The 27319-nt window shown below is 42.0% G+C and overlaps 1 protein-coding gene across 5 annotated transcripts in view; it reads left to right on the plus strand.

The window, feature by feature from the left end:
* The first annotated feature begins 1521 nt into the window (after positions 1 to 1521).
* TPK1 (thiamin pyrophosphokinase 1) overlaps positions 1522 to 27319 on the plus strand; it is a 519153-nt gene continuing 493355 nt past the window's right edge. For 3 of the 5 annotated variants that reach the window (XM_075586749.1, XM_075586753.1, XM_075586752.1), the window contains exons 1-2: positions 1522 to 1638; positions 14024 to 14086. In XM_075586749.1, coding sequence (XP_075442864.1) covers positions 1623 to 1638; positions 14024 to 14086 — 79 coding nt within the window. In that variant the 5' untranslated portion in view covers positions 1522 to 1622. Of the gene's footprint in view, positions 1639 to 4766; positions 4868 to 14023; positions 14087 to 27319 lie in introns of those variants that run through there. The other 2 variants (XM_075586750.1, XM_075586751.1) reach the window with 2 other exon arrangements.

Consider the following 27319-nt stretch of genomic DNA (forward strand, 5'->3'; position numbering starts at 1 on the left):
CACACTGCGCTATATAACAGTATATACGCACGCGCACACTGCGCTATATAACAGTATATACGCACGTGCACACTGCGCTATATAACAGTATATACGCACGCGCACACTGCGCTATATAACAGTATATACGCACGTGCACACTGCGCTATATAACAGTATATACGCACCTGCACACTGCGCTACATAACAGTATATACGCACCTGCACACTGCGCTACATAACAGTATATACGCACGTGCACACTGCGCTACATAACAGTATATACGCACGTGCACACTGCGCTACATAACAGTATATACGCACGTGCACACTGCGCTACATAACAGTATATACGCACGTGCACACTGCGCTACATAACAGTATATACGCACGTGCACACTGCGCTATATAACAGTATATACGCACGTGCACACTGCGCTACATAACAGTATATACGCACGTGCACACTGCGCTATATAACAGTATATACGCACGTGCACACTGCGCTATATAACAGTATATACGCACGTGCAAACTGCGCTATATAACAGTATATACGCACGTGCACACTGCGCTATATAACAGTATATACGCACGCGCACACTGCGCTATATAACAGTATATACGCACGTGCACACTGCGCTATATAACAGTATATACGCACGCGCACACTGCGCTATATAACAGTATATACGCACGTGCACACTGCGCTATATAACAGTATATACGCACGTGCAAACTGCGCTATATAACAGTATATACGCACGCGCACACTGCGCTATATAACAGTATATACGCACGTGCACACTGCGCTATATAACAGTATATACGCACGTGCACACTGCGCTATATAACAGTATATACGCACGTGCACACTGCGCTATATAACAGTATATACGCACGTGCACACTGCGCTATATAACAGTATATACGCACGTGCACACTGCGCTATATAACAGTATATATACGCACCTGCACACTGCGCTATATAACAGTATATACGCACGTGCGTACTGCAGTGTAATTCCATCGGACACAATTAAGTAAGAGCGTTTTTGCTCCTCTTACTGGCCCTGCATGCCCTGGAATTTAGAATCAGGGGATGCTGAGTTTCATTTACAGCACTGATCACTCTAAGGCCGCGACTGATGATGTCACCCGTCGCCATTAGCGAAAGTTGTAATTAGGTTTTTAGCGACGCCGCTGGCGACAAGGCCAGTGACGTCACTAAGGGGGCGGGCCGCGCAATTTGATTGGTTTAGAGACAGTCACATGTGGCGACTGTCTCTAAAAAATCAAATTTACCCGGCTTAAACATTTTTGGTCGCTCCGTCGCCGTCACGCTTACTATAAGCGCTTGCGACTGAGTCAATGTATTTGATTTGGAGCGACGTCGCCGTCGCAAGGCACTATAAGCGCAGCCTAACATCCACATCCCGAGACCCACAGCCTTCTGTGTGCTCATTTTCTGTTGGCAGTTTATTAGGAGGTATTAGGCTTCAGGGAGCAGTTTTTAGCAGAAATATGGTAACAGGAAGTATACTGCGCAGCGTGTGATAGGGGCAGAGCTGCAGCAGCAGCAGCAGCAGCAGCACATATACAGTAGGAAGTGAAGGCGTGACTGTCACAGTGCCAGCTCTTGCATGCTCTCGGCATCAGGTATACTGGCGCCTGTAAGGGCAATGCTAGCAGTAGTTTTAAACTCATTCTCTGATATGTTCCCTTACTTGTATTTGCAGCAGCCGCAGCAGGGATTGGTAAACATATGAATATTTGAGGTGGATGGGTATTCCATGTCTCTTGTTGTCACTGCTGTGACTGGATATTGCGAGGATACACACTAGTTTGTTGTGGTCTAGCTGCATTAGCTTTGTTGGAAATGGTGGTCTGCAATGCTATAAAAGAAAACTAACATCTAGTGCTTAAAAACTGAACAATACAGTGCTTTCCCCTTTGAACAATGGACAGTCTGTTTCACAAGGTTGCTGGTATGTTTTCGCTTGTTGTAACAGAATTGAGCATTTAGGCGAATGAATAACAAAAGAAAGGAAAGATATAAAGGGATATACCAAATAAGTAAATATGAGAAGGATGTTGGTTCAGGGAGAAATCTGATTGCCATTATGTGGAGTCCGGAAGGAATTAATTGTTGCTTTATGAGACATTGTAGTTTTTGTTTTCCTTCCTCTATCAAAATACTGTAAATAAAAATAGGATATGTATCTGTTGTCTAACTTTAGCATATGTTTTACGTGATGGACGTGCATTATGTCTTTTTTCAACCTCATCCACCATGGAACTATGTATTTTATTTATAAAAATGTTTTACCAGGAAGTGATACATTGAGAGTTACCTATCGTTTTCAAGTATGTCCTGGGCATGCCAAATAACACATGGTTACAAATGCATGTAACTAAATCTCACTAGATATAAAATGGTTTATGTGTGATGAGAACAAAAATAGTGGGGGAGCAGGGCCATTTTAAAATAAAAAATAGGTGTGAACTCTAACAGTATAAGAAGAAACACAAGTTTGCAGCACTATAACACAGATGTACAGTATAGGTGTCCCTTGGTAGGAAATTGGGTTGTTGTTGTTCCTTCTGCTTCTTTGCTCTGCTCGATATCCCCCCTTGGTATTTCTTTTAAACTCCACATCCTCCTTTTAGTGCTCTTTAATTTAAGTTACAGGTGCACTTGAATACTGTTTTTTTTTTTTAACATTTGTTTTAAACCTGTTTTCTTTTTCTAGTTGATCCTGACTGGCCATGCCATATACGGTTCTCAAAAGGTTAAAAGGTTTTAAAAATAGATCTGCTTCTTTCTCAGACTGGAAATCCTTTAAAGATCTTCAGCTATAATATAATATCTAGCATGCGCTGTGATGGTCCTCCAATCAGCAAACAACTCAGATCTTTTCTTGCAGATACAGTAAGAGCTGCTTGGCTCTGAGCAGCGGTTAATATGTGCAAGTTGAACATTTAGCTCATTAGATGGGTGCAAATAAATGTCCCACCTTGCAATACACTATATATCAAATAGAACATGGACCGGTTCTTTTCCCAATTTTTATTCAGACAATAGAAAACATCTTTCACAGCATCCTTTCAGTCAGTTACATCATTCAGGCACATGGAATTTAGTTATAGAGTGAAGAATCGTTTAGCTTGAGGGTGTTAAATGATTTTGGAATTCTATAAATCGAAATACGATCTTTATACATTTTTCTTTAACCTAGCAATCGCCTGTTTTTCTCCCTGTCGACCCAATCTTCTTAGTCAATCATCAACATTAGAACACTGTTTCTTCTTTTAGCAATATTTTCTTTGATGTACAGAAACCTCTTTGTTCTGTCACTAAATAACTATAGAATTAATAATTTTCCTAATCTTTTAAGACAGATCTGTATTGTAAGGTCTTTTCATACTAACTATTTACCTAAACTTTGATTCCAAACTCAAGATCGTATAATATCAGTGGCAGATTTCAAAACCTGTCACCCCTTGGCACTTCCCTGTTGCGGCCGCCTCCTTATCTGCCACCCCCCTCCTCCTGAACTGCAGCGTCGAATGACGCCGCGGATGTCACCAACGTGACGTCGCATGGCATCACATTGCTATGGTAACGAGTCATCATTATGGCATTTGATGCTTTGACGTTGCTTTGCCATGGCAACGAGACACCCTGACATCCACGGCGTCATTTCGTGCTGCGGTTCAGGAGGAGGGCGTCGGGTAAGGAGGCGGTCGCAACAGCTATGTGATTTCCCATCAGGCCCTATAGGCCCTAGAGTGCGGCAAAAGTATATAGGGGCGGGTGTTTTTGCCGCCCCAAAATGTTGCTGCCCCGGGCCTAATGGTAAATCCGCCATTGTATAATATTAAACTCGGCAAACATTAAACATACAAAGTTTCATACAAAATGGAAATGAATAAAACAAGATTGATTCTTAAGTTACATGAAACATTTCTACACCTGCCTGTCTTCAGATTTATATATCTTCTTATCTTTGCAGAGGCAGCTAATGATTTTCCAATATAATTTCTACCTTAATACTATAGTACTTATTTGAACTAGTTATATGCTGAATATATATGTATATAGACAATATAGCATCTTTATTCCGGTGTGAAATCGTCCTATCTTCGATGTTTTACTCCATATTTTATTAGTATCAATAGATCATTCACATATTGTAACACAGTATCTCCCACGCCCAGGAGTTCCAAAACCTGTGCTGAGGGCTGTTAAAAACATGTTAATGAGCTGTGGAATTACTACAATGTAAATACAATTCTATACTGGGAGTCATGGTGCGAAGAAATCTTAATATAATATTCGACACCCTTAATAGGTATTTTATACACTGTTATCCAGTTGGACACAAGCACAATCCTTTCACAACTGACAAATAGACTTAAAATACAATGCTACATAGATTTTATTTTGACCTTCATTACCTTTCACTCCTAAATCATTAAATGTTATAAAGTAACTCCACGACATGTAATGATTATTCCTTCACACTATTTACTATGATCTTTCTAAAAACAATTATAGGCTAAAACAATAAAATTCTGGACATTATTGAAATCCCTGCTCTCTGATTGGATAATGCCTGGAATTTTAACCAATCAGTAATGCCCGGAATTTTTGCTGCTTGCAATGTGTTGATTTCCAATGTGTTTATTTCCAGCCAATCAGCTTTCAGAACCGCTCTGAGACAGGGCAGGGGATTGTCTGGAGGCAGGAACAGCTCTCACAGGGCAGGGGATTGGTCAGGAAGTATCAGCTACGGGTTGACTCTTCCCCCTCCCTCTGTGAACAGAGCTGACTGAGCAGATTCAGTTGAATTGGGGAGTGATAGGAGAGATAGGAGACTGCAAAGTAAGTGGCTGTCTGCATTTTGTTTGTGGCTGCAGTTTCTGTCTGTCTAGTGTGTGTGTCAGTAGCTGTGTTTTTGGGTGTAGCAGCAGCAGTGTTTGTTTGTGTGTGTGTGTGTGTGTGTGTGTAGCTGCAGCAGCAGAGTTTTTGTGCGTGTATGTGTGTCATTGTTGGCAGCAGTGTATATCGGTGCAGCAGCAGTGTGTGTGGTAAGCTGCAGTGTAAGCGTATATACAGTAGAGGTGGTTTAATGTATTTACCATTTTATTTGAATAAAAAAAATCTATATAACTATACAAAAGTGTCTATTTATGAAAAAAGCCTACATTTAGTCTATAATAATAATAATCCCCTCAGAACAGGGCATTACCAGCTAATAATGCCCTGGCTGGGTTAAAGTCCCTCGGCTTCGCGTCGGGCCTTCATCTCTTCCAGCCAGGGCATTATTGGCCAGTAATGCCTGTTCTTCGGGGATTATTAGTTAATTAACAAACAAGCAGAAAACATTTAAGAGTGTATCCCCTTTTTCAATACGGAACACAGAAATTAGAAGATCACCAGAAAGCGTACTCTTCTGATTTGTAGCCAAATGAATTTAAATATGATCCAAAAAAATATACCTTGTCATTGTTGCCAAAATCGACACTAAATAGTAGTGTAGTGTTTATCTACAATCTTGGTGGAAAAAAAACAAAACATTCAGATTCTTCCTGCTAAAAAAATAAATTTAATAAGACTTTCCTTTTTCTATTCACATACTTTTAATTATAACGAATCTGAATACTTTCATATTAATGTATTCATGTCTTAAACTGATTTAAAATCTACTTTGCTAGTCCATTTCTTTATATATTAGTGGTTAACTTGCATGTCTGTGAAGTGTACAGATTCTTGTGTAACTTTTAGAGAAGGAATGAGAGGGTGGGGGCTAGTGCTGCTCTGTGGGCTGCAGACATTTAGAACAGGAGAGCACAAACTTTTGCTGCTGCGCCCCCAGCATATGGGGGCAGACATCTTTGCTGCCCTAGACCTGGGCCTAATGGGAAATCCACCACTGGAAAAGCTATTGAATCTCATTTTGGATGGGTGCAGAGAGGTTCCCACCCTCTTCTTTAACCTCTCTGCACTCACCCACAATGAGATTCAGTATCTTTTTTTTTTTTTTTTCTCAAATAATATTGGACTTTTTTTTCCAAAGTTGTGTAAAATTCACCATACACTTCAAATAAATCAGCATAGTAATATAAGATAATACAGACTGCAATTTTTTTTTCTCCCTCTCATCATCATCTCTCCCCCTCCTCATCATCAGTTTCTCCCCATCATCATCATCATCCGCTTCTCCCCCTCATCATCATCATCATCATCATCAGCAGCAGCAGCTTCTCCCCATCATCATCATCATCATCATCATCTCCCCCTCATTATCATCATCATCTCCCCCTCATTATCATCATCATCTCCCCCTCATTATCATCATCATCTCCCCCTCATTATCATCATCATCTCCCCCTCATTATCGTCATCATCTCCCCCTCATCATCGTCATCATCTCCCCCTCATCATCGTCATCATCTCCCCCTCATCATCGTCATCGTCATCATCTCCCCCTCATCATCATCATCGTCATCATCTCCCCCTCATCATCGTCATCTCCCCCTCATCATCGTCAGCTTCTCCCACTCATCATCATCAATTTTCTCCCGCTCATCAATTTTCTCCCCCTCATCATCATCATCATCATCAGTTCTCTCCCTCCCTCATCATCAGATATCCCCCTCATCAGATTCAGATCTCTACCCTCCATGCCTATGTTTGAGTGGTAACTGATAATAGAGACAGGCAGGGGAGGATGGTATGCAGCGATAGCGGTGGCCCCCTGGCGTTAAACAGAAGGTAAGCTGGTATAGAAATCAGCACTTGTTACACAGGTAGAGCAGGACGACACAAGGTGAGGAGTGTGCTCTAGCAGCAGACACCAGAAGTAAGAAAGACTTTCGGTCTGACCGCTGCGGCGCGCTCCTCCCTTGTCATCATGCTGTGCCTGTGTAACAAGTGCTGATTCCTCCACTGGGTTACCTTCTCTTTAATGCAGAGGGCCCGCCGCAGCTGCATACCATCTCCCCCCGCCTTTCTCTCCGGGGGGGGGGGGGAGAGTGGGCAGGGCTGCCGACAGATTTCATGGGGCCCAGGACTAGAGTTTAGACCGGGGCCGCCCACATGTCGGCAGCCTTGCGAGCCCCTGCCGTTCACCCCCTCGTGAGCCACCTCTATTTTCCCCTCTCCATGTGTATTTCTCTCACTCTCCCCCATCCCCCTCCTTCCACCCCCTCTCTCCGCTATCGCTATCACTTAATTATCCCCCTTTCATTCAATCCTGCTCCCTCAATCTCCACCACAATAATTACACCACTCCCACACACAAAATGCAACACACAGAAAGTGCAACACACAATGCAACACACACACACACACACAAAATGCAGCTCACACACACACACATATAAAATTCAACACACACACACACCCTTGTACCTAACACCCCCCCTTGTACCTGACATCACCTCCCCCCCTGTACCTTACATCACCATCCCCCCATTGTACCTGACATCACCTCCCCCCTCCCTTGTACCTGATATCACCTCCCCCCCTTGTACCTCACATCACAACCCCACGTGTATCTCACCGCCCCCTTTTACCTCACATCTCCCCTTGTACCTCACATCTTCCCGCTGCACATCGCGCACAAGCCTTCTGTGCAGTTCCTACAAGCCGCCGAACTTCCGGGACGGGGCCTGTACAGCAGAGAGAGGCACCTGCTGCAGCGGGGGAGGAAATCTGGGGCCCAGCAACTTTACACAGAGCGGCGCCAGGACAGCTGGAGCCCGGCAAGAGGTCAGGTCCAGTGCCGGCCGGCTGGGTCCCCCGCAGCCTCCGGGCCCGGGACACCTTCAACGACTCTCCCCGTCTGTCGGCAGCACTGGGAGCGGGACCCCCAACCTGGGCTGGCCAGGCTATAGATACGCCCCAGTGCAGAGGCCTCATGCGATCCCCTGACATTTAAATGCCTTTGGACCTCTGCAAATTTAGAAGACGAGAACTGAATTGATTTTTGGTTCAGTATCAATCATTTTCCTTGCAATTCTTTTATATTTTTGGTAATCTCCTTTTCTCTTTCCACAAAGGATACACTTTATATTGTTTTCCTGATATAGTTCTAGGAATTTTTCAACAACTTTTTATTTACTTTGGTTTACAAAACCCTCTTGTTCTTTCACTAAGTAACTAAGTAACTATAGGATTAACTGTGTTGCTAATCATTTAAGACGGATCTCTGTTGTATTGTCTTACTACTAACTAACTAACTAACCTTTGATTCTTAACTCATGACTCATGGAAATTAATAAAACATGTTAGATTCTTAAGTCTCACAAAACATTTCTACACCTGCATGTCTTCAGACTGATTTACAGTATGCCTTTTTATCTTTGCAGAGGCAGCTAATAATTTTCCAATATAATTTCTAACTTAAAACGAAATTACTTATTTTAACTAGTTACATGCTGAATCTAAATGTAGATAGACAATATAAAATCTTTATTATTCAACATTTATTGGACTTGAGTTGCAGAATATACAACAATGGAACACAATGCATACAGCTTTCTATGGGGCTTTAGGAACGTCGTATAGAATGCTGCTGCAATCACAGTTGCCGTGATTGGAGTTGAGAGCCCTACAGCAGACTTGACACTAAGGCCAAGTCCCCGCTGGCTACTGCAGTGCCCGCTGTGGCGGACGCTGCAGGGGCAAGAGCCACCCCACAATGGGGCCGGGCCCGCTGCGAGGGGGGGCGCCGCGCTGAGCCGACAAACTGAATTCATTGCCTGTTTATTGTGATATTTATGTTATGAGCTAAGTAGAGTTGGTATACATATCCCGGTAGTGTGTGCATCACGGCTGTGTCCTTTGCGAAATTAGTGGCAACATATACTGCTAGTGATTAACACACACCACCAACCGATAAGGTGGTTTGGCTATATATATGAAACAAAAACCACTCTACTATTACATGTTTATGGGTATTGAGCAGACAATTATACTATATAACACTCTGTAATACAACTGAGTATATATAACGTCCCAAATATCTATATAGATGCACATCATTGGATCTCTGTTTACATATACATGAGAGCTAATTAATGACTAGAAACACCCTTTCTAAAGGGGCTCCAAGATAGCATCTGGTTTAACATTGTGTGCTGATTTACTACATAGACTTGGACAGCTGTCTCTGATACATTACTAGCCCTCTCTGCAGCTTTTTCATTGTATACTTATAGCTCTGGATGATTGGATATTACTAATTAAATACTTACCTGAACATACATCAATATCCATAATAGCCACAATAATGTGGGGATTTTTAATACTGCATCTGTGTTTTTAAGGTCAATTGAGACGTAATAAAATTTTATTGTTTTTGACTTCTGCGGTGATTCTGACAGTACTATCTGCTGGACAATCCTTTATGTCCATTAAAACATTATATATGATTAGAGTGCTGTATATAGAGGGTTGCCTTTCTGATCAAAATCCTTTTTTTTTGATCAACACTGTTAATATCATATATTAACCCTTTGAGCACCAGCCATATATTTCCATTTCATTGATACCTATTTGGTGACTGCGGTTTCAGTTACATATTCAGCATAGAAAAACACACCAGATTATTATTTTTTTCTTGGACTCCTCTCTTTTCAACATACAACATTTATATCTACTGTATGTTCTTCTTCTTTTTTTCTTTTTTTTTATCCTTTGTTGGGATTCAATGTGTCTGCTGGGCCAGCTTCATAGAAAGCCTTACCCCTCGTCCATGCTGACAGAGCGCCACAATGTGGCACTTGCTTGCAGCGGGGGCGATTCCAGACCCGTAAAAAAAATTGCTGTTTTTCGGGGAGGCGTGGCCGTGATGTCACGGGGCTGGTTCGCCCTCATTGGGCGAAGCGGTCACGTGACTCAGCCATCGTGCGGCAAATACAAAATAATTTGTCTGTTCAAGTTGCTCTCCATGGAACGCTGACGTGTGTGTGTAACTTTAGATGATCACACTGACATAATATGATTCATTGCGCAGCGCTTAAGTGCGCGCGCACTCTCACCCTGGACACGGCCTTGGGAATAAAATAGCTAGGTTTACCCAAGAGCCATAATAGAAATAGGATTGCTGCAATAACATCTTATATTTTAGAGAAGCTTATACAGTGATGCCAAAATTATGCTCAGTATGTCCTTCCAATGAAGTCGCTTAACTTTAACATTTTTTTTTTTTAAATGTACATTCCAAGGCTTTTTGCAGCAGAGTTTTGTGCTTTGTGACTGTGCACTTTCACTTAATTTTCCTGTTCAAGCTGTAAACCTTAACATGCCAATCATTTGCATTACAAACTAGCAATCCCACTGAAGTAAAACTCAGTGTAGTGTAGTTTGGGGGAAAATGGAAAGGAGCTGTTCAGGAAACATAGGGTGAATGGCTCCTATTCAATATGCTGTGAAGTCATTTCCCAGCACTGGAGAAGATCCATGGGACTACAATCTTCTTTTCAAGATCTGTTTAGCGAGAGGTTTATTCTACCTCAGACCCAGTGGGGGTTTTTTCCCGCTAGGACTAAGGAAAAAAAAAAAAAATATATATATATATATATATATATATATATATATATAATGTGTATATGTATATATGTCTGTTGTGTTGTACTGACTGTGTGACTCCTAGCTCGAACTTTTTTTGTCAGTTTAACCAATCCCCTGACATGACATAAGTAGGGTGAAATAGGGAAATATAATTTGATACTATGAAGCAGGCAGATATGTCCAGGACATACTTGAAAACGAGAGGTAACTCTCAATGTATTACTTCCTGGTATAATATTTTATAAATAAATAAATAATTAATGTTTCTTTGGGTCCTATGTAATAAACTCCTAAAATGCAGCTTTAGGCTACGCTTATAGGCTGAATTTTTCAAATTGAGAAAAATCAAATTGAGATGGTTTCCAGCGATCGCGACCAGACCGTTGCTCCGTCACGTTGTGCTTACTATAAGCCCACGCGACGGCGGCAATGCATTTGTTTTGATGCGGCGTTGCTGTCGCCGGCACTATAAGCGCAGCCTTCGCAAACACATTTCAGAGCTATTAACTTGAAAAAAATCAGTTTGCCAAATTAAATAAAAACTAGGTATAGATGAAAACTGGGATATTTTTAACCAAATAAAGGCATTATTAAAATCTGATCATTTTTTTTTTTTTTTTAAAGAAATAAAATCAAAACACGATTGAAAACTCAGATGAAATACCCTACAAATTAAGCATAACATTTCCATGTGTGAATTCACAGGGAACAAGTGTGTTTGTATATAAGTGACAATATTATGTAAGCACATTGACAGTGCTGTTGAGAAGTGGAGAGAAACACACTGAACTTGAGAAGTAAGCGTTTTGTTATACAATTGCTTTACTACAATTGTCATGAATTGCATGCAGAGTGCTTGTGAAAATGTCTTCAATCCTTGCCCAAGTAGTCTGCAAGTGATTGTTGTGCAGTGTCAGAGTGCTTTTTGATAATTGTGCTGTGTACCCATTGTTGGTTTGTGAGATTGCTGATGATATGTGTATGAGTAGGCTTGTTACTTATTTTTGTTTTGTTGTTGGTGTAGTGAGTTGTAGAGCATGGGGGTTTCTAGGAGTGTGTAGCTGTCAACTTTTGTGTCGGTCCATTTTGTCATCTGTCTTTTGTTAAGAGTGAGAGTGCAAATGATAGAAACAGTTGGCGTAAGAGAGAATGTATATATGTACAGTATGTATGTGTTATATATTAATATATCACACACACACACACAGAATGGCTGAGGAGTGGCATTGGTGTAAATATTTCTGTTATGGCATGGAGAGTAGGACAGGAGGAGGGCAGAAGTGCAGGACGCTACATGTCAGCAGGAGAGTGGGGCATGGCAGGAGACAACAGGTGGGAAGGGGGGAAACAGCCATGCCCCCCAGCAGTCTGAGCCCACATCAGACCCTGGAGATAGAACAAGTGGATGAGGTGCATCACATTCCCTGAGGAGGAGTATGAGGTGCTGGTGAATAGTCATTAAATTATGAACAACTGTTTGACCATCAGTCAGTGTTTGCTATTGTTCACTGGATTTATTTATTTATAAAAAATGTTTTGCCAGGAAGTAATACATTGAGTTGCCTCTCGTTTTCAAGCATGTCCTGGGCACAGAGTTATGATGGTGCTAGAGCTACAGTATGAGTGCAGTTGATTGCAACCATCACATTGGGTAGCCTAGCTACTGTATATCATAGGAAGCCCTTGTGAGGTTCTGCCATGCTGTTCTCCCACTAGGAAATTGTATATAGTTCTAATGGAAACATTTTCATGGCTTTAAGTACTTGGGAAATACATTTGAAATCATGTTGGCTGTGTCATCCCCCTACTATAGCCACGGTAGAAGGAAAATACCTCATGGCTAAATAATATAGCTAGCTGAGTAGTTTGACCAGTCCAGGCAATGCAGGATTTCGTCGGGCTCTGGGTCTGGCCCTTAATCCTCAGATTGAGCACACACTGTATATTGGTTCTATCTATGACCTCTTGTTCATTGAGGCCTAGTAGCATTAGTCTGTGGTAGTATATTCTCTCTCATAGATCGCTTCCTTTTCCTCCTCCTCCATCCTCTCCTTCCTCTACTATAATAGTTAATAATATCACCAGTTACATCTTGTGTGTGTGTGTGTCTCTCTCTCTCTCTCTTTGTCTCTCTCTGTCTCTGTGTCTCTCTCTCATATGTAATTAGGCTTAATAACAGGTGTTTCAACTAATCAGTATGGTAATAGTATAAATCTCAAGTGTTTGACTTAATTTTGTCTTAATCTCGTGTTCATAGTGAATGCTAATTATTTGGGGTCTTTTAGCCCTTTATTAGCCATTCTGATGCTTCTCAGGTATTTTCCCCTATATCAAACTGTTGAAAGCAAGTCTGAGATAATTGATGTCACAGCATTGCGAAAAACTGTCGTCTTAAAACCTGGATGAATATTTAGTTTTGCGATGAATGCCTATTTGCATACTAATTTTTATTTCAGTCAAACATTTGAAGTCTTCTTCAGACTAGCTTTGACTGTCTCTTTGCCCTTTATTGAATAGAGTGAATAGAGGCACAGACTTAAAAGTTTATTGAATATTGTCAATTTATCAGCAAAATAGCCCCCATCAGACAGGAACAGAAGTGGAAGGGGCTCCATTTTTTTTCAATCAGGGAAACTGCTCTATTGGAGCAGTTGGCTTGATCAACCCAGAGAATAAATTTTTTTTTGCCATGATGTACCTGTTACTGTACTGTACATCAATAGGGCCTTTGGCATACCACGAGTCACAGGCTACAAAATGCAGTTCCACAATGGAATATGAATGCACACATTTTATTGATTTAAGTGTGGATGGATTGCAGCTCTCCATAACTTCTGAGAAGTCACTATTAAAATAAAACTTTATTTTTTTTAATATTTTTTTTATTAATGTGGTTTTTTTTTTATTTACAAATGATACTGGAAACAAGTTTTTCTGTGTTCCATAGCATACAATGTTGTACAAGTAGGAATACAATGTTTCCATGATAACACGTATCCACAAAAAAGCAATAAAAATGAAAATGTTGAGTTAATAATGGTTGTCTGCTTGAGGAGTTTGCAAAATTGTGTATTTTGCTAACTCAGGAAGGCTCCTTAAACATAACACTGTACAGCTACTGCTAGGGATGTGTTATTTCTAACGCCGACATCGTCACTCACTAGAACTTGCATTGTCTGGTCTTGATAGCTCATTTACAACTCCAGATAGGACAGAGATCAAGCTTCAAATTCCATTTTCCAGGGTTAAGTATGTGAAAAATAACACTACCAAGTAAATTGAATTGATATAACCTGAATGTGCCATCGTCAAGGTATCCATTTGTGAAGATAACACTTATTACATCCGAGCTCCGCTTCTAGTTTTGAATGACGCAATGGAAGCCTTCAATTTTCTGAAGACAAGCGTATATTCTCTCAAATGATGCCCTCATTTATTTACCCATTTCCTTTTTTGTAGTTAAAAATATAAAGCAGAAAATGGAACAAGTGTTCACTCCTCTGGAATGTCTGCTACCAACAGGTATGAATTTTGTTTTACCATAAATACATGTGAAGCCATTAAGAAATTATGTTCTAAACACATTTAATTTTCATCTCTATATTCAAAGAGCAGGCCAAGCCGGCACTTGTTTTTTTTTTAATGTTTTTTTTTTTTTGTTAATATGGAATTGAAACAGTGGGTCTCCGTAGCTGAACCCTTTTAATTCCAGCTCCGGGAACCCCCTACTTCAGGAGATACTTGCATTCTATGTAGGTGCCGGTAGCTTATCTGGCTCAGCAAGGCAGTTTGAAACTCCCGCGTCACATGGGCTATTAGGAAGCTGCACCGGTGATGTAACTGCTTCCTATTGGCCTGAAGGGACTGAGATCTCTGAACAGAGGACATATTGTGAACGCTGGTAGCCGAAGAGAGCTGCTACCGGCACCTGAATCGCAGGTATGTATCTCTGGAATTAGGGTGTCCCCCATACCAGACTTTGTTTGTGCTAAAGTTAGATTTGTTATTATGTTCCAGTCTGTGATACACAACACTATCACAGCTATATTCCCTTGCGTATGCAGTCATCACTCTATTACTGTACAAGCACACACTGGTGCATGCCAGTAGTCCTGTGTTTTGAATACCAGCTACCTACTGTATACCTATACAGATGCAACAAGGCCTCCCTTTAAAAGTGCAATCTCACATAGTCGGCCAGTTGAATTTTTTTTAGTGACCTCTGAATGGGGAAGTGTTTCTTAATCAATTGTTTTCCTTGCACTTATCTCATCCTGTCCTTATCAGAGAACCAATCAAGTTAAGTGGAGATGGTCAAATCCCTCAAGTCGAACCTTAAAAAATACTTATAGGTATCAGATTTGGGTAAAAAAAGATATCAAATACCCAGATACGACCACTTAAACATGTCACTGAAATTACTGCAGTTCACCTTGTATTGTATTGTATGTCTTTATTTATATAGCGCCATTAATGTACATAGCGCTTCACAGCAGTAATACACGTGGTAATCAAATAAATAACAGATAATATAAATAACAGATCATGGGAATAAGCGCTTTAGACATAAAAGTAACATTAAGGAAGAGGAGTCCCTGCCCTGAGGAGCTTACAGTCTAATTGGTAGATAGGGAGAACGTACAGAGACAGTAGGAGGGAGTTATGATAAGTGCGTCTGCAGGGGGCCAAGCTTTATGTATCATATGTTCAGAATATCCACAGTGCTATTCATATGCTTCTTTAAGCAAGTGTGTCTTAAGGTGGGTCTTAAAGGTGGATAGAGAGGGTGCTAGTCGGGTACTGAGGGGAAGGACATTCCAGAGGTGGGGCAGTCAGTGAAAAAGGTTTAAGGTGGGAGAGGGCTTTAGATCCATAGGGGGTAGAAAGAAGACATCCTTGAGAAGAACGCAAGAGTCTGGATGGTGCATAACGAGAAATTAGGGCTGAGATGTAAGGAGGGGCAGAAGAGTGTAAAGCTTTAAAAGTGAGGAGAAGAATGGAGTGTGAGATGCGGGATTTAATCGGAAGCCAGGAGAGGGATTTCATGAGGGGAGATGCTGAGACAGATCTGGGAAAGAGTAGAGTGATTCTGGCAGCAGCGTTTAGGATAGATTGTAGGGGAGACAGGTGAGAGGCAGGAAGGCCGGGCAGCAGGAGGTTACAGTAATCAAGACGGGAGAGAATGAGGGCCTGAGTCAGAGTTTTAGCAGTCGAGCAACAGAGGAAAGGGCGTGTCTTTGTTATATTGCGGAGGAAAAAGCGACAGGTTTTAGAAATGCTTTGAATGTGAGGGGCGAATGTGAGAGAGGAGTCGAGTGTGACCCCTTGGTCGTAGGAGGTAGTGCTCCACAAATATACAAGCAGACCTCTCTTATGCAGGCAACCAGCAGACCCTCTAATATTTGCCACATAAAACTAGTAAGTAAAGCAAGTAAAACACCTTAAGGAAGTACTTTACAATTTACTACATGCAAAGATCATACTAGCTATAAATGTGTATTTCCTGTACATTCCCATGGCAGTGGGAAGCTCTACCTCCGGACGAGATAGGCTACAAACAAACACAAACAGAGCCCAGTGCTACATCCAATGGCAAAAATACACAGTGAAATACCTATATATCTCTTGAATTAAAGGGCCATTTAGTTAACACTTTGGCCAAAGCATTGTAAGCCTGTGAGCCCCTCCAAGGCATGACCATAATTCACAGGTCCTAACACTGATTAAAATTCTTAATAACCTGTACAATACTAGGAAGAATGATCATAATTGATCTGTCATAATCAGCTGCATGGTTCTAAATCTGAGTGAAATTCTTACGAGATAGGACAGAAAAAAAGCTTCCTGCGGCTGGTACCACATATAAGTAGCCTCTCTTCCTACCTGCAGGCGTTCTTAGTCTGTCCTACCTGGCCGGTAGTTTTTTTTTCTTCCTGCTTACCTGACTGCCTTCATTGTTTTTGTGGAGGTAGTTGATTCCCGGCGACAGTTTCTTCTGTCTCTGAAGCCCCTGATGACGCACTCGGGTGAGTAGCTGATCAGGGGCCCTCCCTGCCTGAACTGGGGCTTCCCCTCGAAAGTGCTGATAGCGCAGCGGTGCAATCTCCCTTCCAATCGCAGATAGGGCCCCCTAGGGAAATACTACTCTGGTTACACATGGCTATAGTGTGGTGCACCTGCTGGCTTACAGGACTCCTGAGTCTCCCGCTTGATGGTATTATGGGGAATGGCATCAGGACTAACTTATGAGGTAATGCTGAGTTATACTCACTCATGGTACAGCGCTTCCATCTCTTTCAGACCCCAAGTGTAGTAGGGAGGAGTCTCTGAAAGAGACCCTCTATGTGCACCTTCTTCCCAAGTAACTCCACACACAGGACAGAAGGGTTCTTTCTCTTTGGCATCCTTTATTAACAGCAAACATGGACAGCCACCCATCATAATGGCTGGTCGTCTAGCCACTCATCTCAGGTTGCCAACCCAAAGGAAGTCCCTGACCGTACACTCCCAGGCAAGGGCCCTGAAAGCAGATCTAGCTCTTCCCTTACTCCCTAATGAAGTGGTATAGTCTTCCACACCGCTCCCTAAAGGGAGGGCCACAAACACTGCCAGAACCCTGACAGGTTGCTGGATAGACTCACCTCACTCAGATGGTGAGGCACACACACTAAATAGAGGAAGTTCTGCATATTATATAGCTTCAGTAGGCACCACCCCTGTGTCACTGTTAGTGGACACAGAGCCTGATGTCACTTCCTTCACTAAATAATACACAGCATATGAAGTGAGGGCAAACCCCATGATTACTCCTGGCAAACCTGCCCTTTAACAGGGATTATTGCACAGGAAGAGAAAGACATGTAACCCCATGTAACAGGGGACTTATCCCTGTTCACAAATGTGCCTCTAATCCAGCAGTGTGGTGGTTAACTGCTGGTAGGCAATTAACTAACACCACCTGCCTGATTAGATTGCTTAGAAAAGCCTGTCTTTTGAGACAGGAAGAGAGACTCCTTAGCTCACACCTGAGCTGAACTTTGGAGACAGAGCAGAGATTCCTTAGTCCACAATGGGGCTGAACCAAGGAAGGACAGATGTCTTGAGCGACAAGCTGACCACAAGACAAAGGGGACAAGATTCGAAACTTGGAGCCTGACATTGTCTGTGCACACAAGGGTGCGGTTCCAGGAAAGCAGAGAAACTTCCCCTACAGCAGCCCAGCTAACAGATAAGACTTTTTCGTATAAGACTATTATCTATGTCTGTGTATTGATAAATGTCTCCATGATTTGGGGCTGGTAAATAGCTTAGCTAACCAACCCAGTCAGAGGGGGCTGAGCTACATGTATAGATAGTCTCCAAAGCAGAGATAGGGTTTTTTGGTTGGCTCACTATTTCGCTTATGTTGATTTTTTTGCTGTTTAAAGCGACAGGCACAATAAAGCCTTGTTATAATTTCACCTTACAACAGTCTCCATTGTGTACCTCTGCACATGTCCTCCTACATATGGTATCAGACATTTGGGATGAGAGGTGGCCTTTGAAGTTTAAAGGGCCGGAGATTGCCTGTGGATTTGTTTTTGTTGTTGTGTGCTTTTGCCTGCATACAGTCTTGCAAACAAACCTGAGCAACAAAAACAAAGATTCACCTGCAGCAGATATCAGAATTAAAGGGATACACACCCAGGCAGGAAACTTACACTGCACTGAAACCTACAAAACCACAGATGGACTCTTTTCCCCAATCCCAAGAGGAGAGAGAGAGAGAATGCTGAAGCAGGTAAACCTTATTTGCCTATCACAAAGTGTAATATAGTCATTGAAATAGGGGTTTTGCCTTCCAGCCATAGTCAGGGTTCAAGAAGTGAGTCAGCCCTTAAAAGGGATAGGTGTTTGTTGTTTTCAAAAGTTTCGCTGAAGCAGTGAATACAGATGGTGACCCACAAGCGGTACTGATTTTGCAAATAAAGGTTGCCACACCGCATAGGACTACCAGCTGTGAATGGAGTATATGCAGAAAAGTGTGAAAATTGATGTAAGACTGTGCTGAAGCAGGGGAATTTTTAGCAAACAAATGCTGAGTGTAAAATTGCCCTACAGGGGAAAAAGGGATTGCTGAACTGTGTAAAAGGTATTCCAAAGCCAATTGCTGAGGGTTGAGTTACCCTGCCGGGAGTGAAAGAAATATTCCACTGCAAAGAATGTTTTTTTTTTCTGCAAGTAAAAAAAAAAAAAAAGTCTGCCTATGTATCTTGGGAGAGTGAATGCCATAATACCCAAAGATGAGACTGAAAATGACTGAACTCAAGCAGAAAACCAAATTCTGTTGCTGAAGCGGAGGGATTGTACATAGCAAGTAAATGGTTTAAAGCAAATGCCTTTGCTGAAGCCAGAAAATCGGCAGCTAGCAAGCATTGTATTCAAAGAAATAGAACCTTGGGAATTTAAAATAGCCACCCAGCTGAAGTCAAATACAGACTCTGTAAAAATAGGTAAGAAAATGTGTTCCTGGTGTAAAGAACCCCACCACACGGAGCAGTGTCCCTTCAGGCCTTATTCAGATGACGAGAGTGAATGCATGCACAGTAATGCTAATGTTGTAAAACTAACCAAAGGGAAGAAAAAGTCTACAGAGAGGCCTGTGAGAGCTACGACCTCTACAAGCAAAATATGCCCACCTGTAGGACTAGAACTGTTGGGGTTTCTAACAAATACAGTGACAACAGCTGCAATAGCGCCTCCAGAGGTCAGGAAGAAAAATATACCTGATGGCCCCAAAATGGAGGACAAAATACAGCGTTCCTGTAATGAACCCTACCCCACGGAAGAGTGGCCCTTCCAGTCCGATGAGGAGGAAGACATCTCTTATGGGGAACCCAAACCGAGTCACACCCCCAAAACACCCCAAGAATGGTGGGGGTGCCTGAACTCGGTACGAACCGAAAAGACCGCTCCCTATGATGACAAATATGATCGGCGGGAGAAAGAGCGGGAGCAGTGGATCACCGAATATTCCCGTCAGCTATTACAGTTGCAAGAAAAGCCAGGTGGATCCAGTGACGCTGCTAAAATTTCGAATCAAGATGGACACCCCAGTATCCCTGAGGGGACGGTGTCATCCAAAACAAAAAGGCGAAAAAAGAAAAAGAAAAGCGGTTCTTCACTTACCGTGGAAGGAACAGACACATCTGCAGATCTTGCGGAGGAAAAGGGGGTCCGAAATGCCCTGCAGCCTAGAGAAAATGGAGAAGTCATCCCGCGGATGACTGAATATCCAGAGGGCCCAAGGCAGAAGTCGTGTACCCCAAAGAAGTGTCTGTCCGGTGCTAATAGTGAAAAAACCTCAAACAACCATCCCAGGGAAGCGGAGCCGGAACCGGTGAGTGACGATCCCTTGACCAGCCCTGGGGATGCCCTGAAGGTTGCCAGGCGTGACTGTGATCGGCTACGGGAAAATAACGTGAAGCTACAGAAAGATGTGCTCACAATGTACTCTTTGGCCAGGACAGAATTGGACGATCTCAAGACTGAGCTAGATACTGCAAATCTACTATTACCGCCATGGATGAAAAGCAGAGCAAATCTGATAAAATGATGGCTAAGCTGAAGCGGAAGTATGAGGAGGCACTGAAGCAGATGACAGTCTTCCAGCAAGAGATGCACACTCTTCGCATAGAGCTGAATGCCTCACAACAGGAGGTCAACAGTGTCCGGACAGAGGTAGACATATCTCAGAAGGTGGTTCATACACTCCGCAGAGCACTGGATGTCTCACATCATGAGATCAACAGCTGCCGCACAGAACTGGAAGTCTCCAGAAAGGAACTTCACAGTCTCACTGAGGAGCTGGACATTTCAAGAAAAACTATCCTACATCTTAACTTAGATCTCAAAGTCTCTCAGAAGTAGCTTCAGAACCTAAACCTGGAGATGGAAGTCTCACGCCAGGAGACAGCCCGCCTCCAAGCAAATGTGCAAAAATGGAAGGTGGACTGCAAGGAGGCCCTGAATAGTACAGAGACTGAAAAAAGAGAAAATTTAAGATTAAAAAAAGAAAATTCTGAGTTCACAGAACACGTCAAGGGAAATAAATAAACTTTTGAGAGATGAAAAGTTTGAAGCAGAGCACCGACTGCAGATCCAACTGCAAGGTCTGCGTACACACCTCCAGTATGCTGAGGAGAACCAGCAAACGCTGCAGGAAGAAAAGCTGCAGGCTGCTAAAGAGATACAAGTGCTGCAGGAACGTCTGAATACCCAGTACGTCCCCACAGAGCAGTATGAGGAGCTAAAGGCCACGCTGCATGTCTTCAGAGCATCATTGGAGGCGGAGCTTCGATACCAAGTGACTCTGTATGAGAGGGAGCGTGAGAAGGCTCAGAAACTGGAGCAAGAGCTAGAGAGACTGTTCCATTCCCTTGAGTCAGTACACCAAGGAGAAAACAGACGCAGCGGCAACCTTAACGACAAAAATTACAGAGCTCCAGAATATGAAGGAGACACTGATACAGACTCAGAGAAAGCAAAGAGCGCAGATAAATTCCCTGAGAAGAGACTTGCAAGACGCACTCAAACAGGTTGAGACTCTGCAGACCAGTAACTTACAGATTCCTCCAATACGGAAAAAGGTATTGGCTCTGCCCAAGCACCAGTATCCCACAGTAACTAATGCCCGTGAGGACAAGGGTACAGTGAGAGTTGGGGACTCCACGCACCTTCAAAACAAGATTACGAAGTTTGAGCCACCTAAGAAAGCACTAGCCAAACCTACAGCTGCCCAACAGGCAACAAACAGAGGTAGGAGTGCAGAATCAAAGCCAGAAGAATCCTTAGCTGAGGAAGCTGAAAAGATAGGACGTTCTCTGGAAAGGGAGGTGGAGGTGCAACTCAGTCCCAAAGAAGCTGAACTGGCGACTCCGTTGTGTGGGGGAGGTGCAGAAAGACCGCTTCAGGAGCGGAAAACTCTAAGGGCTAGTCCTAACTGCTCTGCAACTGTTGCCATACAGTTTGTCTACAAAAGGAGGAGTGCCCGACGCAACGGAAATCTCATGATCGCGCACTCGGTAAAAAGACTTTACTTGGAAAAAGTCCTCCTCGAGCGACTGAGGAGTGCTGATCTCAAGCACCTTCGGGAGGAGACAAAAATAAACTGGAGAAAGGGCTCCAATCCCAGCGGGACAGATGGTTCTCTTCCTCCATCCACTCTCATTCAAGTCACAGAAAGATCTCGAATGAGAGTGGAAGGATGGGCTTTGGCCGTGGTAAGCCCGAGCTTCCCACAAACAGGGGAGGTATGTAACAGGGGACTTATCCCTGTTCACAAATGTGCCTCTAATCCAGCAGTGTGGTGGTTAACTGCTGGCAGGCAATAACTAACACCACCTGCCTGATTAGATTGCTTAGAAAAGCCTGTCTTTTGAGACAGGAAGAGAGACTCCTTAGCTCCACCTGAGCTGAACTTTGGAGACAGAGCAGAAATTCCTTAGTCCACAATGGGGCTGAACCAAGGAAGGACAGATGTCTTGAGCGACAAGCTGACCACAAGACAAAGGGGACAAGATTCTAAACTTGGAGCCTGACATTTTCTGTGCACACAAGGGTGCGGTTCCAGGAGAGCAGAGAAACTTCCCCTACAGCAACCCAGCTAACAGATAAGACTTTTTCGTATAAGACTATTATCTATGTCTGTGTATTGATAAATGTCTCCATGATTTGGGGCTGGTAAATAGCTTAGCTAACCAACCCAGTCAGAGAGGGCTGAGCTACATGTATAGATAGTCTCCAAAGCAGAGATAGGAGTTTTTGGTTGGCTCACTATTTCGCTTATGTTGATTTTTTTTGCTGTTTAAAGCGACAGGCACAATAAAGCCTTGTTATAATTTCACCTTACAACAGTCTCCATTGTGTACCTCTGCACATGTCCTCCTACAACCAATAATTACACAGGGCTACATTACCAATCGTTTTTTGGGGATTCCACTCTTAAAACAAATTTTTACGGACGACCTGCGCCTATGCTTCACTTCTCAGGTTGCAATTTTTTAAAATTTTATTTATAAAATGTTTTACCAGGAAGTAAAACATTTTAAAATCTTTTCATTTTCAAGTATGTCCTTGGCACAACAGAGTTAGGATAGTACATGGTTACATTAAATAAACAGTGATAATACATTCGCTTTTTACAGACCTTTCATGGACAGTTAGAGAAAATATGATTATGGGCCTATGTAACAGTTCAAGACAAGGTTAAAATGATGCAAAAAGACTTTACCAAACCCAACTCAGCGGGGCTGACAGAACACATAGCAGCAAACAATCCTAGATGTTAATCCTTGTTAACACTGGAATGCACGCTGGTTCTGTGCATAGGGGGGCAGCTCTTGAGGAACCTTTTCAGACGCCCGCTTGTGTGGGCGACGCAGATGTAGGCTGAAGGGGTTCTGAATGTACCAAATGTTGCCCAAAGTCTGCATTTTATTTCAGAGACGAAATGTGACTTCCCATAACAGAACCTAACATTCTCTTTTTGAACATTTTCAAATGGCTTTAAAGTACCGGATTTTCCAAATTGGACAAAATAAAAAAGGATAGCTATTTAAGTGTGCAAGTCCTCCTTTTTCTGTATCATCTTGTAGAAGCATGTGTATTAAATATTGATTTCCCATGTGGTAACTTGCATGATTGTTCTCGTAGCCTTTGGGACGTTGTCATGCCGACCAAGGCAAGCAATCAAAGAGATGACTTTTAGGAAGAGCAGCTATTTTAATACATGCAGAAGATCTCTTTGTTTTTTAATCTGCTATGAATAATAGGTAATCCCTTGAAAGAAATAAAATGAATAGATGTTCTTGAAAACCATCCTTTCAAATAGGCCAAAATACCGTATGAAACATAAAAAAGTTAATTGCTTTCATTTAACAAATAAAACATAATCCTCTTGAATAATGCTCATTAGTTTTTCACTTTTTAGTGGAAATTGTGTCTTAAATACAATTCATTTTTACATGATGTACAATAATAATGAAAAGGTTTTTTTTATAGCAAATTATTTTGTGTTTGGAATAACCATTGGGTATTTTTTCAAGCACAAAGGGATATCATGCACATAAAATGACTTTTCGGATTACAGGTTTATTACCCTTTGTAAAAGCACTTGAGAAAAGTATGTTCTCTTGTAAATATTTGACGTTCTGTTCTACTGAATTTGCTTAGTTTCACTCCAAGTTAAATATCAGAAAATAAAGAAAAAAAATTAAGTGTATGTATGACAGTATATATTACAGGCATACCCCGCTTTAAGTACACTCACTTTAAGTACACTCGCGAGTAAGTACATATCGCCCAATAGGCAAACGGCAGCTCACGCATGCGCCTGTCATCACGTCCTGAACAGCAATACCGGCTCCCTACCTGTACCGAATTGTGTGCAAGCGGGGAGACTATAGAGCCTGTTACACATGCCTTATTTACATCAGTTATGCACGTATATAACGATTGCAGTACAGTACATGCATCGATAAGTGGGAAAAGGTAGTGCTTCACTTTAAGTACATTTTCGCTTTACATACACTGGCGACACACTTTATTCGAGCTCGGCTAGTCCCACGAATTCGGGTATACCCGGGTGTATTGAGGTTTGTGACTGTTTTCTGCCCGAGTGCATTGAGGTATTTTCCAAGCAGGGATTGAAGCATTTTATTCCTGCTGGCTGCAATACTGCACAGTATATATATATATATACTGCATTACAATTCATGAATTCATGCCATCTGGTAGACACGCGAAGCATTGCAGCCTATTAAATCCTAATCATTATCATTTAACAGATCAGCCGCCCGTCAGCCAGGCATGAACCCAGGCTGGGAAGGCAAACGCAACGGGGCTTGTCAGAGGTGAGGAGCGGCGCATTCCAGGTATCTGCCAGGTACATACTGGGTATTTGCTCGAATAAAGTGTGTCGGTGCAGTACATGCTCCGGTCCCATTGCGTACGTTAATGCGGGGTATGCCTGTATATATTTCTATCTATGTATTGTGTGTGTGTGTATATGTACAGCTCAACCCCGTTACAACACGAATCCGCTTATAACACGATGCAAGCGTGGCTCCCAATTTTCGTATTTATGAATACTTTACAACATGATTATTGGTGTCTTAAATACTTTATTCTACAGTGCATACATACCATTGTACATTATTTCTAATGCGATCCGCTTATATCGCGATGTGATTCTTTGGACCCCAAGCACAGCGTTATAACAGGGTTGAGCTGTACTTCAGTATTAGGTGATACCTTTTTTATTTGGACTACATTTTATATCACGGGACAAGCTTTCGAGAGTTCTCCTCTCTTCCTCAGGTCAGCAATAATGATTTACAAAGGAATCTATGGCTAAAACAGGAGTTAGGAAAGCAGAAAAAAAAGCAGATGTAGATAAGGTGGGGTTAGAAAGGGATGTCTGAAGACATTGGAATGGTAATAAAACGGTGACAAGGAAAAGCATGGAGGGGGAAGTGGCTGCTGTGGGGTGGGGGTAAGGTTTGGATATGAACATTGGTAGAGAGGCAGGCAAGATAATTACAAACAATTGTGATAGTGTGTGAGAAAACCCATATCTGCATTAAGTCCTCTTGTTTTGGTGTCAGAGTTTTATCATTCTGAGTTAAAATGTTTTCCATTCTTGGGTGCATTTAAACATTCCATTGAGGGTTTTGATTTTTTTAATTATGGAATGATCAGGTTATGAGAAATGATGTCCCACCGGTGAGCAGTATCTTCCTCCTTCATGGTGGAATATAGAGTGCCTGTGCATATTCATTCTGCCTTGGAAGTTTTTGGCTGCTTTCACCAATGTAGCATCCTTGGTCACATTAGTTACATTCAATCATATATGTAATATACTACATTCCTGGATGAGCAGCAGTATAATCCTTTTAACATTGAATGTTCCATAGTTGTGACTGGCTGTGGGATCTTGGCATATATGTTTGCAGAGTTTGCAACGTGTGTTGTTGCACGGTTTTGTGCCATTATCAGTATCTTTAAATTCGTTATTAAGTTTTCTGTTGACTAATTTCTTTTTGAAGTTTGGTGATTGCCGAAATGCAAGAATGGGAGGTTTGGGGAAGTTTTCTTTTAATATCACATCCTCTGCCAGCATGGGTTGCAGATCTTTGATTATTTTTCGTATTCCCTCTAGGGTAGGGTTGTATGTGGCCACTAGTGGTATGTGTGTGGTAGGTTCTTTCTGTCTTTATTGTTGCAGGTGTTCTCGTGGGGCTTTTAGAGATTGTGCTATGGAGAAGCTGTACTTGCATAGCGAAGATTGTGTACCCACATTCGAAACCAAAGTTACAGAATTTAAATTTAATATATTTTTCAATATTTTGGAAAAACCTCTTTAAAAATCAAGACCAGAGTCGCTAAGACATTTAGCATATAATGGCTTTATTGGTACAGTCCAAAAAGCAACAGGATGGGAATAACCACCGGGACTCCAATGTGGTGATCCGGTCCTTACGCCACGGGCATACTCTGCAGATAAAGATGTGCGCCTTGTGTATCTCCGGCTTTCCTTAACAAAAGTCCGGACATCAATCGTTTTGTTTTGGAGATGTAATCCAATATACATCCTGTTTAGCTCTAGACTGCTCTTTGTGTTGTTATTCACCACTGAATTTATATGCTAGACAGATTTCTGATTTGTTTGTTTGTAGTTCAGCGCCTATTTGGCAGATGGCAAAGGGAATGTGTCAGTGAGTCTATGTGGGACTTGGCGTCTGTGCAATAGAATAAGTCTCAAGCAGGTACCAGACTGATACTGCAATGCATTACAAGTCCTCATTCTTTAATGGCCTTGACCATTCAAGACGTTATCAAAATTTGGTTGTTTTAATATTTTTGTTACAAAACGTAAATATGCTCAATGTGTTCTTCTTATACTTTATACATTGTGTTCACTCACTCCTGACTGTTGCTTGAGATGAGACAGATTGCAATGTCAAATGCTACTATGAAACCAGATTTCAGCTTTGCATATTTGATTTTTTCTGCAATTAATGATGCAGCAGATAAGAAAGCCACTGTATCAGAAATATATGGCGATATCATTGCCAATTATGAATACTTCAGGTACTTAGCTGACTCTACTGGTTGGAAGAACTCTGTACGATATACTTTGTCAATTAATGATTGCTTCATTCGCACAACCACCCCCTCCACCCCCCCTTGGGGTTAGAGGAGGTTCTTGGGTGTTGGACCCTCCTTTGCGAATATGTTTCATCATGGCAACTTCAAAAGGAGAAGGAGAAGAAACGGACCAGCAGATTGAATCATTCTTCCCAATCTTACAAATCTCAGAATCGGACACCATCTGAATATCATCTTGAACATCAGCCCCAACCTGATTATACCTTGACAGGTCCATCTGGATACCTGGTCAACCTGACTACTATCAACAGCGGTCTAACCTTGATTTTACCTCTTTGGCTCAGTATGGTTATCTATCCGATTATCATCCGTCCGAATATCATCAGCATCAACAAGGTTGGCAAGAATTTTAACGAAGGTAAATTATAATTTAAAATGTTTTATTAATGTTTGTGCTCTATAACATGAATAGCCCGTAATGCTGTACATTGATTGATGTGCGCTCGAGAATGTGAACATGTGGGCGTGTGCACGGCATGCATGCGCAGTTGTGTCTAGTAACTTTATACTTAAAGCATAGTGTAGTTAAAAAAATGCTTTAAGTTT

Source organism: Ascaphus truei, chromosome 2 (genome assembly GCF_040206685.1).
Source record: "Ascaphus truei isolate aAscTru1 chromosome 2, aAscTru1.hap1, whole genome shotgun sequence".
NCBI classification, from domain to species: domain Eukaryota; kingdom Metazoa; phylum Chordata; class Amphibia; order Anura; family Ascaphidae; genus Ascaphus; species Ascaphus truei.